The sequence below is a fragment of the Eptatretus burgeri genome, chromosome 6, assembly GCF_056783735.1.
Source record: "Eptatretus burgeri isolate ZD-2024b chromosome 6, Ebu_testis_v1, whole genome shotgun sequence".
Taxonomy (NCBI): domain Eukaryota; kingdom Metazoa; phylum Chordata; class Myxini; order Myxiniformes; family Myxinidae; genus Eptatretus; species Eptatretus burgeri.
In genome coordinates, this window is record NC_140966.1 from 59,253,614 (window position 1) to 59,269,970 (window position 16,357).

Below are 16,357 nucleotides of genomic sequence, written 5' to 3' on the forward strand. Positions count from 1 at the left end.
AAATGCTTCGTTTGATCCTAAAAAAGCAGTAATTTTGTCACTAATGCTTCATTTCTTGTTGCAGAGACCCTGAAGTTTATTTTGATACCAGGCAAGCGCCAGAAAAATGCCAAGACTGACCGTACACCAACGGACGAAAATTGTTGAACTTTGGCACCAGACGAAAAGTGTCATACAGGTGTAACGTCTTTACTCGAGACATTTCGGTATCCACTTGCGCCATGCACCAAACCTTCGGACAATAAAGTGCACCATCGCAAAGGTTACCAATGTGGGAACCATCTGTGACCTTCACAAGGGTCACCGTGGTCGGAAGAGGACAGGTCGTAGTGAAGAAAATGTGGAAATGGTGAGACAGGCTGTCGTTCAGAGTCCAAACAAAAACGATTCGACGACTTTCTACCGAGACAAACGTTCATAAGAGCACCGTTCAGAGGATCCTTCGCCAAGACATTCATGCCTTTCAATACAAAATTCAAACGGAAACGGTGCTTACTGATCAACAGAAACGCAAACGACGAGACTTTGCAAATTGGTTCTCAGGAAAGTTGGAGGAAGATGCAGACTTCCTCAAAAAACTTCACATGACGGACGAATGCCATGCTCACTTGTCCGGGGAGGTAAACAAGCAAAACTTTCGGTACTGGGGAACTGAAAATCCTGGTAATGCATCGACTGAACTGGTGCCTCGATCTGTTCTCAAAGTCACCATGTGGGTGGCGGTTGGTTGGTCTGGGATAATTGGTCCATACTTCTTTGAAGATGACCAGGGACGCACTTGCACGGTAAACCAGAGGAACTATCGCGAAATGATTCAGGAATTCTATCTGCCTGAGCTACCTACTCAGGTCCGTAGGAGAAACAACCTGATCCAGATGAGAACCCAGTGGTTCCAGCAGGATGGGACACCGCCCCATACAGCCAGGGAAACAAGGCGTTTTCTCAACCAACATTTTGAGGGCCGCTTTATCTCCCTCTACGAAGACGTTGAGTGGCCACCGTATTCCCCTGACCTTACTCCTCCAGACTTCTTCTTGTGGGGGTATCTCAAGGACAGGATCTATGGAAACCCTAGGCCTCAGACTCTTGATCAGCTGAAGGAAAACATCCATCGAGAAATCTAGAACATTCCTCAGGAAACGTTTCCCAAAGTGATGGAGAACATGACAACGCGTTTGCAGGCAGTTATCGGACAACGTGGAGCCTACGTCGAACATGTGGTCCAAAAGAAAACGACAATTCTATACCAAAATTTAAATTCTGGTGGCAATTTTGACGTTGGTACAATAAACTGCAACCTTTCAGCTTTCTATCCAGCCATATATCTTTTAAAAAAAAAATGTCATGACCATCCTCTTTGCAGATGCAAAGTTGTATTTTTTTTGGGACACCCTGTACATATATATATATATATATATATATATATATATATATATATATATATATATATATATATATATATATATATACCGTGTATATCTGTATGAATATATATCTGTATCATGTATCTTCGTCTCTTCCAGTCGGTCTGTCTGTCCGTTCTGGAAGGGGCTTCCCAGTTCAGGGAGGGGGCTTCAAAATCAAATCACTGCCATTTTGTTTGCTGCAGCCTCTTGTAAGGCTCACCCTTTCTTAAACTCTCATGGCTTTATCTTCACTATAATTCGATATCTGATTTCATTTTTTTGTGTGAGGTGTGATGCAGGAGCACAACCCCAGAGGGGAGAGCAGTGCTCCTCAGGCTGCGGACGAAAGCTTTGTATGTGGTCAGGAGCTCAGGTGTGCCAAGGAAGGACTTTGCACGACGGAGAGTGCCCAGTCGGCGACTGGCTTTGGAGGCCAGCTTGGAGATGTGGCTTTCACTGGAATGATCATGGCAGGTATGAGGCCCAAAACCTTGAAAGAAAGGACTTCTTCAAGAGGAGATATTATTTTGTGATCCCTGAGGCCTTTGTCTCAAACCTAAATTTGTCCATTACTATCTACATTATTCCATTCCTTCCCTCGCTCTTAGTGCTTTCCACAACTCAGAACTTTGAACCAACTGATACCACTCATCTATATTTCCCTAAAAACAGTGGCCTGAAAAAGCATTCACCCCCTTCCAAAGTTTTCAAATTTTGATACCACCTCAGCTTATTTCATGACGCTTTCACATCAAACTTAATATATCGAGTCTTCACAAGCTACACTGTGATAAAACTAAAAAATGCAAATAAACTGTGAATAAGTTCGATTAACAGAGAAATTCAGATGATTCTCTCCAATCTTGGCTCGCAGACTTCCTTCCTCTCCTGTCACAGTCAACGTGTGGCCCTTAATGGAGTTCTGTCATCCCCTCTTCCTGTCTAGGCTGAAGTTCCTCATGGCAGCGTTCTGGGCCCTGTTCTTTTTCTGATTTTCATCAATGATCTCTCAGATTCCCTGGAAAAGTCTCTTTATCTCTTTGCTGAAGACTCCACCCTCTGCCGTACCATCTCTCATCCCTCTGATCACCAGGCTGCAGCCTCTTCACTCTCTGCAGATCTGGATAAATCACAAGCTGGTCAAACACTTGCAACATGTCTTTCAACCCAGACAAATCTCACACTCTCACTATGTCTATCTGAAAAGACCATCTGGAACACCCCCACCCCCCCCCCCCCATCTAATTTCTCAACAATCCTCTTGAAGAAGTCCTTTCATTAAAACTTCTGGGTCTCACTATCTGCCATGATCTTTCCTGGGAAAGCCACATCTCCAAGCTGGCCTCCAAAGCCAGTTGCCGATTGGGCATCCTCCATCATGCAAAGTCCTTCCTTGGCACACCTGAGCTCCTGACCATGCACACAGCTTTCATCCACAGCCTGATGGAGTACTGCTCTCCCCTTTGGGCTGGTGCTCCTGCCTCTCACCTTTCTCAGCTTGACGCTGTGGAAACCAAGGCCTTTAGGATCATTGGTATCTCCCGCGATGAGTCTTTGGGTCTCTCACTCCCTCACCGCAGGCAGGTCAATGGTCTTTCTGTCTTCTACCATCTCCTCTCTGGCCTCACCCCCCTGCTCTCTCTGCTATCTGTCCCCCCCCCCACCATATTTCTGCATGGCGTTCAAGGTCCACCAGCAACTCCCTTCTGGTTAAACTACCAAAACCAAGAATCACTGCTCACCTTCACTGTTTCATTCTTCTTTTCCTGCCTTTGAAATAAATTCCCACACACTCTTCAATCCCACTCTTTCGTCCAGGTCTTCAAAATAGCTGTTCACCACCATCTCTTATCTTCCCCCATCCAAAACCATGATCTTTTCTACCACCGCTAATCCACCCCAACCCCATCACTTTCATATTCCCTGCTTTCCTTCCTGAAAGTCCCTGTCGTGTAAGGACCTGAAAGTCCCTGTACTGTCCATTTTGTTTACCCCATGTACATCGCCCCAACACTCTCCCTTCCACAGATACGATGTGTCTATTCCCCACTGCTTTGTGCTTCCCTCTCCCATTCCTCTTGTCTCCTGCTCCCCTTGTTGTATGTTCTGTGTGTTAGCTCTTCCACGAGTCTCGACATTGTATCTATATATTTTTTTGAGTTGCATAAGTATTCAAACCCTTTCCCGAATTAACCCTAAATCACTGCAGGAGCGAATTATTTGTTTGAAAGGTTACAAAATAAATGTAATGGGTTTCACCTGCATGTAATCATTGATTTAACTTAGAAATTAAGCTCCCCCACTTATCTCAGGAGGTTTAAGGTGCAGGTCACTTGGTCAACCAACAAGGTAAACATAAAAACCAAGGAGCTTTCCAAAGAAGTCAGACATAAAGTGGTGGAGAAGCACCGTTCAGGAGAGGGTTATAAGAATATTTCAGTTACTCATTATCTCTGAGTATGGAGTAATTCATCATTAAAAAGTGGATGACGTATCATACCACCCAGATCAGGTTGCCCATCCAACCTCAGCAGCTAGACAAGCAAGAAAACTGGTTCAGGATGTCACTGTAAATGTAACAATGACTTTGAAAGATCTGTGAAGCTCTACATCTGAGATGGAGGTCAGTGTTCATCAATCAACAACATTCCATTCGCTTCACAAAGCTGGCCTCGATGGAGAGGTGGCACGAAGGAACCCATTACTGACAAAGACGCATTTAATAGCTCGTACGAAGTTTGCGAAAAAGCTTCATTTTGATACTGCAGGCATGTGGGAAAAGGTTTTGTGGTAAGACGAGACAAAAATTGAACTTTTTGATCTAAATTCAAAGTGTTGCATCTGGCACAAGCCTAACACTGCACATCACCAAGTAAACACTATCCCTCCCGTCAAGCCATGGTGGTGGCAGCATCATGTTATGGGCTATCTTTCATCAACAGCGACTGGCAAGCTTGTCGGGATAGAAGGGACGATGGACGGTGCAAAGTTCAGGAGAATCCTTGATGAAATCCTGTTTGAGTCAGCCATGAATATGAAACTAGATATGAGATTCACATTTCATCAGAACAATGATCTGAAGCACAAAGCTAAAGCCACACTGGAGTGGCTGAATAAGAAGAAAGTAAATGTTTTTTTGAGTGGCCCAGTCAAAGTCCTGACTTGAACCCAATTGAACAATTAAGATGAAACTTGAAGATTCCAGTTCATCAACGATCCTCGTCAAACTCGGCAGAATTTTCACGTGAAGAATGGGCAAAGATTTCACCACCTCACTGTGCAAAGCTGGTAGAGACCTACCCACAAAGAGTCGTAGTAGTCATTGCTGCAAAACGTGCTTCCACCATTTACTGACCCCCCAGAAAGGGTTAAATACTTTTACAAACAGTGAATTTTGATTTGGACATGTCTTTTTTACAGGTATTCCTGATATGTAACCTCCTTCAACTATAACAGTGTTTAGTTTGATCTCTTCGGTTATGAATCAAAAAGTTATTTTGGAAAAATATTTACAAAGGAGGCGAAATTATGAGGGGATGTGCACGATGTAGAGGTGTTTGGGAATGAGGATAATGAAGAGTTGAGACAAAATCAGTGCAGAATTTTGTGGTTTGTGTTTTTTTTTTTTTTTTTTTTTAGCAGAATGGGATGATAGGACCAGGGGCCATAGCTTGAAAGTAAAGACAGGAGTTAAGGAGGAGTTTTTTTCGGTCAGAGAGTAGTTAATGCTTAGAATCACGAATGGTCTCCCTTGAAAGGAAGGCAGCAGAAAAAATTGATATAGATTTTAATTGTAATCTATCTATAATTCCAGCAATCTCTGTGTGTGTCTGTGTGTGAGTGTCTGCGACCACTGTTTCTCGACAGCCACCGGTCCGATCTAATTGAAACTTGTCAGGTATATTGCTGGGGCCCTGTGGATGTGCCTTTTCAAGGTTTGATATTAATCGGACAAGTGGTTCCCAAGTTACGGCCATTTATTTTTCAACCAATGACAGGACACGGTGCTATGACGTCACGATTGACGTCACAATTCCTTTTTTTTGCATGATGTCACAACTTCTTTGTTTGATATGACGTCACAATTACGTATGGCCACGCACGTACGTCACGCATGTACGGGCACGTGAGAGCAAATGAACGGCCTGTGTGTTTGTTTCTGGCACGCGGTTTGAAAGTTTTTTTTTGTTTTTTTTTGCACGCATGTATGGGCCCGCACGTACGGGCCGCACGTACTAGTCCATCTATAATTCCAGCAATCTCTGTGTGTCTGTCTGTCTGTCTGTCCATCTGTGACTGCTGTTTCTCAACAACCACTGGTCCGATCTAATTGAAACTTGCCAGGTATATTGCTGGGCCCTGAGTATGTGTCTTTTCAAGGTTTGATATTAATCGGACAAGTGGTTCCCAAGTTATGGCCACTTATTTACCAACCAATGACAGGACAAGTTGCAGCGGCCATTTATTTACCAACCAATGACAGGACACGGTGCTATGACATCACCACTGACGTCATAATTCGTTTTCTTGGTTTTTTTTTTTTTTGCATGTCCGAGCCCGTACTAGTTATATTATAATGTCGGTATGCCTTACATTTATACGAAGATGCATTTGAGATTATAGCCAAGAGACAAACGGGGATATCAATTTCCAGGACTTGTAATTATCGGCGTCAGTAGTTTGTGTGTGGATGGGTGATAATATCTGTTGTTTGTGCAGTGCAGGCATGATGGGCCTCGTGACCTCGTGCGCCAACGTTCCTTGTGGTATCCTCGTATAACTTTTCGGGCGGTGTATAATAAAACCAGACGGTTGCCATATTATTTTACTGAAAGCAATCAATCTTGGATTACCAGGTTTACTTTATGGCGTTCGCATCAATTGATTATATAATTATTATTATTATTATTTATTTTTATCTTGGCCCCCTTCTTTCCTTTGTATTTTTTTTCCTCTGGTTTTCACTGCAATCACAGACGATTCTGACATTTTATTTTTTTTGTCAGAAAAATGACATTTTATTTTCTTGAATAAAAAAATAAAAATACTTATGTACACCTGAACTTGATGGTTTCCATATAAAATATGTTTTGCATTTCATGTTCAATGCTCGCACGAGAAATATATAGGCAACATTATAAGCGGTGTATTGGTAGTGTGTTTCACTCGGTCCGTTTCCATTATGAGACTTTTTTTCGAACTAGAATTTTATTGGACGTTCTGATAATGGTATTTTTGACAAGTCAATACCCGTGAGTGAATGAAAACAAATAATAACTAAGCTCCCTGTTAATCTCGCTAATGTTAAGTTAACGGAAGTGCAGGCGGATACCTTTTAAACGCAGTCATCCAGGCCACGTCAGATGGTGAGTGCGGGGTGACACACACAGGCATCAATTACTGCTTTCAGTATCTTGTGCTTGAGCTCGTCTATTTTGTTATTTGAGGGTAGAGGGGTTCATCGACGTTGGCGGGACTGGGAGGTGGAGCGAGGTGTGGATGGATGGATGGATGGATGATTAACCGGATCTGGATTGGGACCTGAACCGAAATCGAATCGGGCTTGTTCTCGTCACCTAACCAACGAATCCAGCTAGTTTTGTTATAACTCGTCCATAACTTTTTGAGATATCTTGCTGTACATGGTTTTTTTTTTTTTAATTTTTTTGGTCCTGTCTCTTTAATGGTGAAGAATCAGTTTGAAAAATTAAATAATTATCGGATCCGGATCCGGATCTTCACCAAAATCGAATCGATTTGTCCTCGTCACGCACCCAACCTGTCCACAAAATTTCGTCCGAATCCGTCCGCAACTTTTGTTCTCGTTGAGTTATCCTGCTCGCAGATAGGTGGACACAGGTGAAAACACAACCTCCTCCTGTCCAAAACATGAAGGTAAACACCCAGGTGGAGTTCCTGGACCTGCCCCCATTATACCGAGCCCCCCCCTTTTCTCGTGAAATTGGTTCAATTAAGTAGATTAGATGTTACGTCATAGATGTTGAGTAAACCGATAGATCGTATTACTGTGGTGTGGTTAAAGCACAGGCATGGTGTGCCAGATGTCCCCCCCCCCCCCACTCCTGTATCCAAGTACCTTGTATTGTTCGGGGTCACCTTTCCAGCATCGATATCGGGACCAGTTTGCAGCGCGTTCCCATTATCCATCCGTTCCCTGGGACGGAACGTTCTTGCACCCTCTCAACTGTTCTTCCTCAGTTCCTTGGTGCAACCACCTGTTAAACCAACAAGCTCGAATGAGCTAAGATTCTCGTCCTCTTAATGATGACGTCATAAAGACGAATATGACGTCATTGTGATTTATCAGGTTTGCGATAAATTATCTGTGCTAATGCCCGGCTTGATTCCCGCAAACAAAATTCAAACAGCTTGCCTAGTTTCGGAGATAATGGTAAAGGCGATTTCCATTAGCGGCGATATTATGACGTCAACTTTTTTTCTAGGAAGAATTTCCAAAATCGGAGATGGTTACTGCCTGCACATGGGCTTTCTGCATATACATGGCAAGTTTCACGAAGATCCGATGAAAACTCTGGGTTGTGAAACAAAAAATGTCAAAAAAATAGGAATGACGTCATCAAAATTGATATGACGTCATAGTGATTTATCATATGTGCAGTAATTCATCTCTGCTAATGCCCTGTTCGATTCCCGCAAACAGAATTCAAAAAGCTTGCCTAGTTTCGGAGATAATTTTTTTAGGCGATTTCCATTAGCGGAGATATTTTGACGTCATAACTTCTTTTTTTAGGAGGAATTTTCAAAATCGGAGATGGTTACTGTCTGGGCAGGGTATTTTTACATATATATGCCAAGTTTCAGGAAGTTTCGATGAAAACTGTAGGCTGTGAGACAAAAAAGTCCACAAGAAGAAGATGAACAACAACAACGTGAGTAAGACTTGGATATCCTCCACGAGGATCTAAAACCTTTCCCCGGCTGACCCACAATAAGTTGGGAATAATTAGGGCCATTGAAAGAGGCGTTTAGTCATAGATGTAGTAGGTCTTATGCAGTTGTGCATGTCAAAAACAAAAAATCTGAATACCATTGAAAGCACCCCAAGTCATTGCATGGAGGTGCACCTTCAGAATTATATTCAAAACATTCCACAAATCTGAGAATTTTGCTCAGCCTTGCTACCTCTGATGACAGCGACCCCAAATGTTTTCAATTGGTTAGTTTTTTTTTTTTTCCAAGGACAGAAGAAGTAGATGTTTACTCTGCATCTTGCCAGACAGTCATGATTGATGGCACAGGGTAGTGAAGGAAATGAAGGTGGTACACTATTCCGCTGAAATCCCGACCGACCGACCCGAGTCCCACAAATTTGGTCCACATCTACCTTTTCAGTGAAGTGCAGTATTTATAATCACGTTTTCAGCATAACGAATGGAATAAAAGTCCCAATGATCCTCTCAGGATACTTGCCATCCACGATGTGTGAACCACAAGAGCATCAATTCATCTTGGTGATTTGACTGCTCTCTTGCATGTCAGGGAATTTTAAAAAGTACCGTCTGTTTATAATGCAGGCACGTGACCTTGTGCATGCATTTTCAGAGAACTTCAGATTTATGAATTACGAGATGACCCGTGAACCCGTTGGGTTCCCGTTGTGACAGCGGTTGATGAAAAAAAAAAATCATTTCAAGAAAAGAAAAAGATAGCTCCAGCGAACTATACCGCTGAGGTTGTTTGTATTGATCAAATTCTCCCGAAGAGTACTTGACTGAATTGGGAATTGATTTTTTAATAATCTTTTCTATGCCAGATTTTAACAAAACTTGATATTGCACACCACAGGTGAATGGTGAGTAAGGTGGTCCTAAAATTTTTGTGCTATTGTGTACCGTTTTGGCTGTGTTTCAGGAACATACATACATACATACATACATACATATACTGAAACGCAAAAGAAACTTACCACTTGTTTGAAATGTAATAAAACTGTAACAGTTCAAAATAAAACAAACCAAAAATTGCTAATTGAAACATTGGCATTTTATTGATGACATGTCAAGTTTTTGACCAAGATACACCATCTCATAAGTTTGTTCTACAGTACAGAACAGCACAGGGTGCAATGTCAGTCCCCTTTCAATAACGTGTGTGGCCACCATTGTTTTGGATACAGGCAGTGCATCGTCGGCGCATACTGCTTCCCAGTCTTTGGATGGATTGCTGCTGGATTCTGTCCCACTCAGTCCTCAATGTCTGAAGCCATCTGACTTCAGACCATCTGCCTGTCCTGCCTTGCAGTGGTGACTCTTGGCCTCCCTGATCGAGGTCTGTCATCTGCAAAGTTGTGGAGGGTGTCTCTGTCCACCAGGGCCAATATCGTCTGGTGTGAACAGCCAAGGCGACGTGCCACCTCACGGTAGCTCAATCCGCCTTGCAGTATGCCCAAGGCACACTGCCGTTGATCCCTTGACAATCGTGGCATGTTGATTGAAATGCCCATTTTGCACTGGCCTTTTTAAAGCCAATATCAAGACATCACGTACAGCTCATTAAAATCATCCCATACCCCTTGGCTAATCACTGACAGTCAAAACGGCTGTTCAACAGCTGTGCTATGAAGTGACCATTGAAGGTTCAAGTGACGATCCGTGACCGTTTTGTCTGACAGTGAGGACACTATTGTCCACAAAGAAGTTCACACGTTTACTACACGCAGTGTTATTGTTGGTATTGAAGGTTTAAAAGGTGGTAAGTTTCTTTTGCGTTTCAGTATATATACAAGATGAGAGTTTTAGTAATATATAGATAGATAGATAACTGAGCTTTTCTTACATGTCCATTGTACAAAGTCGAGGGTCATGGGAGAGCAAGAACAGAACGGAATTGGAAGAACACAATGGTAAAGGCCCTGTCACACCTTGACGATTTAGCCAGCGTATGCCGACGTATGAAAAATTTGTCTAAAACGCTGGCACACGTCGAATATGTTATGGGTAAGTTTTATATACGTTAAGAGCACGCTGAAGCACGCTGGCATACGTCGTAGTACGCCGAGCTAGTCAACAAATTTTAACATGCTCAAAACTTTTCGACATATGCCAGCGTATGACACGTTCTGCATATGCTGGCCATAAGTTGTAGGCACGTTACGCAATCGTTGACACACGTCGACACACGTTACTTGTAAGTTACTCATAAGTTGAAACACGTTGAGGTAATGTTTAGCGTACCCGAAACTTATTTCTAACCTATGAGTCACGTGCTTTGTACCTATGTGTAACGTATCTCCAACGCATATTGATGTATGTAGACGTATTTGACGTCTTCCGGACAACCACAGAACTTACTGAACATGTTTCTAACTTACAGCTACGGTATAATGGCGTATTGGCAGCGTTTAGGCCTTAGGGGAATTGGAAAATAAAAATGGGCTTCGCAGGAGGAACACATCAGTGTTCCAGACTCCATGTTTTTTTTTTTTCTTCGGCATGACGGTGATGTTGACACTTCAAATTCTAGTGCAGTTATGATTTAAATTGTTGAGCGGCAGCCTATGAATAGCCTACGCCACGTGATCGTCGACGATATGCTGCCGCACGCTATGCATATGTTAGACTATCGTTGGGCATAAGTTGTGAACGCCGACAACATGCGAAGCATTCGTTGGTATAAGTTATCGAAAAGTTATTGAAACGTTCTGTGTACGTTACTAATACGTTATGCTTTTGTCCAACTCGTTATGAATACGCCAAACACTTAAAAAAACATCAATAGTTCAGCGTAGAAAAACATTAAATAAAAAATAAAATAAAAAAGCCGAAGAAAACTTCGAAGAATGCTGCAAAGAAGTATCCTGGCCATGGCCGTGGACGCGGACGCAAGGAGGATCCATCATCACCCACACCCTCCCCATCACACTCACCTACTACTACTGACATGGACCTACTACTACTACCACTACTACTACTACCACCACTACTACTACTACTACTACGACTGACACGCTCGCCTACTACTACTACTGATACTACTGACATGGACATGTACTCACCATGGAGTCTGAAACACTGACGGGTTCCTCCTGTGAAGCCCATTTTTATATACCAATTCCCCTAAACGCTGCCAATACACCATTATACGGTAGCTGTAAGTTAGAAACATGTTCAGTAAGTTCTGTGGACGTCCGGAAGACGTCAATCAAATATGTCTACATACGTCAATATGCGTTGGAGGTACGTTACACATAGGTTAGAAATATGTTTCGGGTACGCTAAACATTACCTCGACGCGTTTCGACTTATGAGTAACTTACAAGTATCGTGTATCGACGTGTGTCAACGATCGCGTAACGTGCCTACAACACGTTACTCATGGGTTAGAAATTCGTTTCGGGTATGCTAAACATTACCTCGACGTGTTTCGACTTATGAGTAACTTACAAGTAATGTGGGTCGACGTGTGTCAACGATCGCATAACGTGCCTACAACTTATGGCCAGGGTAGCGGAACGTGTGAGTCATACGCTGGCATACGTCGAAAAATTTTGAGCATGCTTAAAATTTGTCAACGTGCTCGGCGTACGACCACGTATGCCAGCGTGCTTCAGCGTGCTCTTATCTTATACAAAACTTACCCATAACGTATTCGACGTGTTCCAGCGTATTCGGCAAATTTTTCATATGTTGGCATAAGCTGGCTAAAACGCCAAGGCCCTATGTTTCATTCTTACATTTGGGCAGATTATGGACCAGGAACAACCTCTTCTGCCCCAAGTGTAGTGTCGCAATGAAAAAACCGTTTTAACGACACCAGCCCCCATCTGCATAGCTTAAGAGGTGACCACTGGTGACATGTAGAGAGGTAACCATTACTGGCTTGCCATAAAGATGTTGCTTCTCGTTGATGGAAATGGAATTGATGGGAATTAACCTGGTGTTGGCTTCGTGGTTAGGGTGGTGGCTTGGGATCAGAGGGTCCTGAGTTCAAGCCCCGTAACCGCTGAATTAACACCAGGCGGTTGACTCGGCCTGTCATTGTTCCGAGGTCGGTGAAATGAGTACCAGTGTAGCAGCCAAAAGGCTGCACATGAAGGGAAGGGTATCAACGGATTGATGAAATCTGGTGTTGGTGTGGTACAGGCATGATGGGCCCAATGGCCTCCTGCGCGCGCGCGCGCGCGCGCGCACACACACACACACACACACACACACACACACACACACACACACACACACACACACACACACACACACACACACACACACACACACACACACACACACACACACACACACACACACACACGCATTTAAAGGCCATTTTCCCCGCTAAAGCAGGGGTTAGCCTTGCGGGCCCCATGACAATCTTCTCCACTTTACCATGTTTTCTGCATCTCCCCTTCTTAATCCCCTTGCCCACATTTCCTCTTCCACCACATTTAGCCAAGTTTTTCTCGGTCTTCCCCGTCCTCTACTTCCGACTACACTCATTTCCAACACTCCTCTCACCCAGTCACTTTCATCCTTCCTCAACACATGACCCAACCATCTCAACCTGTTTCTCTTCACAACCTCCATCACAGACTCTATTCCCATCACCTTCCGCAAGTCATCATTTGTCTTCCTCTCTCTCACCGATACTCCACACATCCACCGAACCATTCGCATTTCCACCCTTTCCAGCCTTTGTTGCTGCTCCATGTTCAGTACCCATGTCTCACTCCCATAAATCATCGTACTCCTCACACATGTAGCATACACCTTTGCCTTCAGCTTCAACGACACTCCCCTCTTTGTCAGCACGCCACTCAGTTCCCGAAACTTCTTCCATGCACATCTCACTCTAGCAACCGTCGAAGAGTCTGATCCACCTTCTCCATTCAGCATGTCTCCGAGATAGCAAAATGTTTTCACCCCTTCCAGCTTCACACCATCTCCAAGATCCAACTCAACAATTCCTTCATCTGCTGCTCCCTCGATGCACACCTTACACTTGAATGTAGCTGCCACACTGGTTAATGACCCTCTCCACCCCACTACATTTTCGATGAACCCATTCAGCACACATTGTACACTGAATGGAGTTCACTCCGACACCCTTCCTGCACACAGCACATGGCCACTTCCCAGTCCTTTCCACCTCACCACATGCTTTACCACTTGCCATCACCTTCGTCTTTCCGATATTCACCTTCAAACCTTTTGCCTCCATACATTCCTTCCACTTGTTCATCTTCTCCTTCAGTCCATCCATACTCTCTGCAATCAACACCAGATCATCTGCATACAGCAGCTCCCACGGTAAACCCTCCTTTACCCTCCGAGCCAGCACCTCCATCACAACTACAAATAGAAGTGGACTTAGTACCGACCCCTGGTGCACTCCTACCCTCACCTCAAACTCACCACTGTTCCCATCCTTCGTCCTTACAGCTGTGCGTGCTCTCTCGTACATGGCCATCACTACTCTGATCAACCATTCCTCCACTCCTAACTTCCTCAATGCCCATGCCATTACTTCGCGTGGGACCCTATCAAATGCTTTCTCCAGATAAACAAACCCCAAAAACAACTTCCTCTTCTCCATGTACTTCTCCTGCAACTGCCTTACAATAAAAATTTCATCTGTCGTTCCTCTTCCTGGCATAAATCCAAACTGCATTTCATCAATCTTTACCTTCTTCCTTATCCTCTTCTCCAACACCCTTTCCAATACCTTCATTCCATGCTCCAATAACTTTATTGCTCTATAGAGCCACAGTCCAGAGGGTCACCTTTCCCCTTGTACAGAGGGACGAGGGTACTCAGTTCCCAATCCACTGGAATGCGGCCTTCTTTCACCACCAGATTACAGATCTCTGTCATTCTCTTGACACCCCAACTTCCCGCTGCCTTCAACATATCTCCCACAACTCCCGTCGGCCCTCCTGCTTTTCTACTCTTCATTGCTCTTATAGCTTCCTCAACTTCCTTCTCAGTTATCTTCTCTGCTGGTCCTAAAACCGGGTTACTCTTGATGTTTCTATCCCATTCATTTTCTACATTCAACACCCTTTCCATATATCTCTTCCATCTTCCTTTAATTCCATCTGAATCCACAACGATTTGTCCCACTTCATCCTTCAAGCAACTCACCCCCGTCACATCAAATCTCTCTCTCGCTGTCTGCTTTGCAATCCTGAATACCGCTCTCTTACCCTCCTCCGAATCCAAGTGTTCTCCGAACATTTTCCTATGGGCCTCCTGCTCCTTTGCTACCTCTTTCTTTGCAGCCTTCTTGGCTTCCTTAATACTTTCATGTGCAGCCTCTTCTTCCACCGTACCCTTTGCCTTTTGCCATTCCTTGAACTTCTTCCTCTTCTCTTCAATCGACTTTCCAACTTCATCATCCCACCACCATGTTTCCGAGTGCCTTGGTGGTTCTTTTGTCCATCCACATACCTCACCAACGGCTCCCAATAGACTATCTTTCATTGACATCCAACCACTTTCAAGCTCAACCACATCATCTTCAACCATACTCAGCCTCTCTCTTAATGCTTCCTTCACTGTCGCCTCTTTCAACCTCCACACCTTCATCCTCGGTTGGTACTTCACCCGCCGAATTCTCTGCGCACCTTTCACCCTTATATCGCAGACAACCAGGTGGTGCTGCGAAACGGTCTCCTCCCCTGGGATCACCTTTGTGTCCCGAAGGTTTCCCCTATCTCGCTGACGCACCATCAGGTAGTCAATGGTTGTCGTCAACCCACCTGACGTGTATGTAATAAGCTTATTATCCGCTTTCTGGAATTGAGTATTGCAGATCAACAAATCAGCTCCATCAGCAAACTCCAAGATCCTTTCACCTTCTCCATTTCTCACACCATAGCCATAACCCCCATGGACTCCCTCAAAACCGTCTGGACTCCTTCCCACATGTCCATTAAAGTCTTCTCCTACCACGACAACTTCCTCATCTTTCACATTTTCCATCAACCTCTCCATCGCACACCAGAACATGTTCTTCTCTTCATCGCTTCGACCGACCTGCGGGGCAAATCCCGAGATGACGTTCACCAAGAGATTTCCGATCACAATTCTCACCATCATCAACCTTTCACTCACTCTCGTCACACTCACTACACTGTCTACAAACTCCTCAGAAAACATTACACCAACACCATGCACGCCTTCCGGGCACCCTTGCCACATAAACTTGTACTTCTGCCCCTGCCTTCCCTTCACCATTCTCACACCACTTCCCTTCCACCGTGTCTCCTGCACACAACATATGTCCACTCTTCTTCTGACCAATGTTTCAACCACTTCTCCAGATCTCCCTGTCATTGTCCCTACATTTCATGTACCAAACCTCAGAAACCAATCTCCACGTGGGGCATCAGACGATTGGTCATCATAAATGGAAAAATTTCCTCCCTTGCTTCGATCGGGTTCCCCAACTTGAGTTTTAACGAGAGGGGGTGAGGACCCCCACGGGGTACTTCGGGCTGTACCCTGCCCATCAGTTGTACTCATCATGGTTGAGTTGTACTCATCATGGTTGTACTCACCATGTACCCTGCCCACTCATCATGGCCTCCTGCACCTCAATTATTTGTAAATCCTTGTAAATGCTCATTGTTTTCGTTTGGCAAGATCCTAATTTGTGAAATAATTTAGATTTTATTTTCCTTATCTCTCTCTACCCCCCCCCTTCATTTTTTCTCTCTCCCTCCCCCACCATTTCCTTTTCTTTCTCTCTCTCTCTCTCTCTCTCTCTCTCTCTCTCTCTCTCTCTCTCTCTCTCTCTCTCTCTCTCTCTCTCTCTCTCTCTCTCTCTCTCTCTCTCTCTCTCTCTCTTTCTGGAAGACTGACTGATGGATGAAATATTTTTTCCATTCACTATTCTGTCTTTCCCATACCACCCGAATTTGCATTTTGGAATGAAAAGCCAAACAATTGCATTCCAATAACTAAATTTTATAT

General features: G+C 44.1%; 1 protein-coding gene across 1 annotated transcript in view; it reads left to right on the forward strand.

Moving 5' to 3' along the window:
- Nucleotides 1–1,684: 1,684 nt before the first annotated feature.
- The window catches only part of LOC147024882 (protein YIPF1-like), a 44,727-nt gene continuing 30,054 nt past the window's right edge, over nt 1,685–16,357 (forward strand). Inside the window, exon 1 of the mRNA XM_085885252.1 lies at nt 1,685–1,880. Within this exon, the coding sequence (XP_085741378.1) occupies nt 1,700–1,880 (181 nt within the window). The 5' untranslated portion in view covers nt 1,685–1,699. The remainder of the gene's footprint in view (nt 1,881–16,357) is intronic.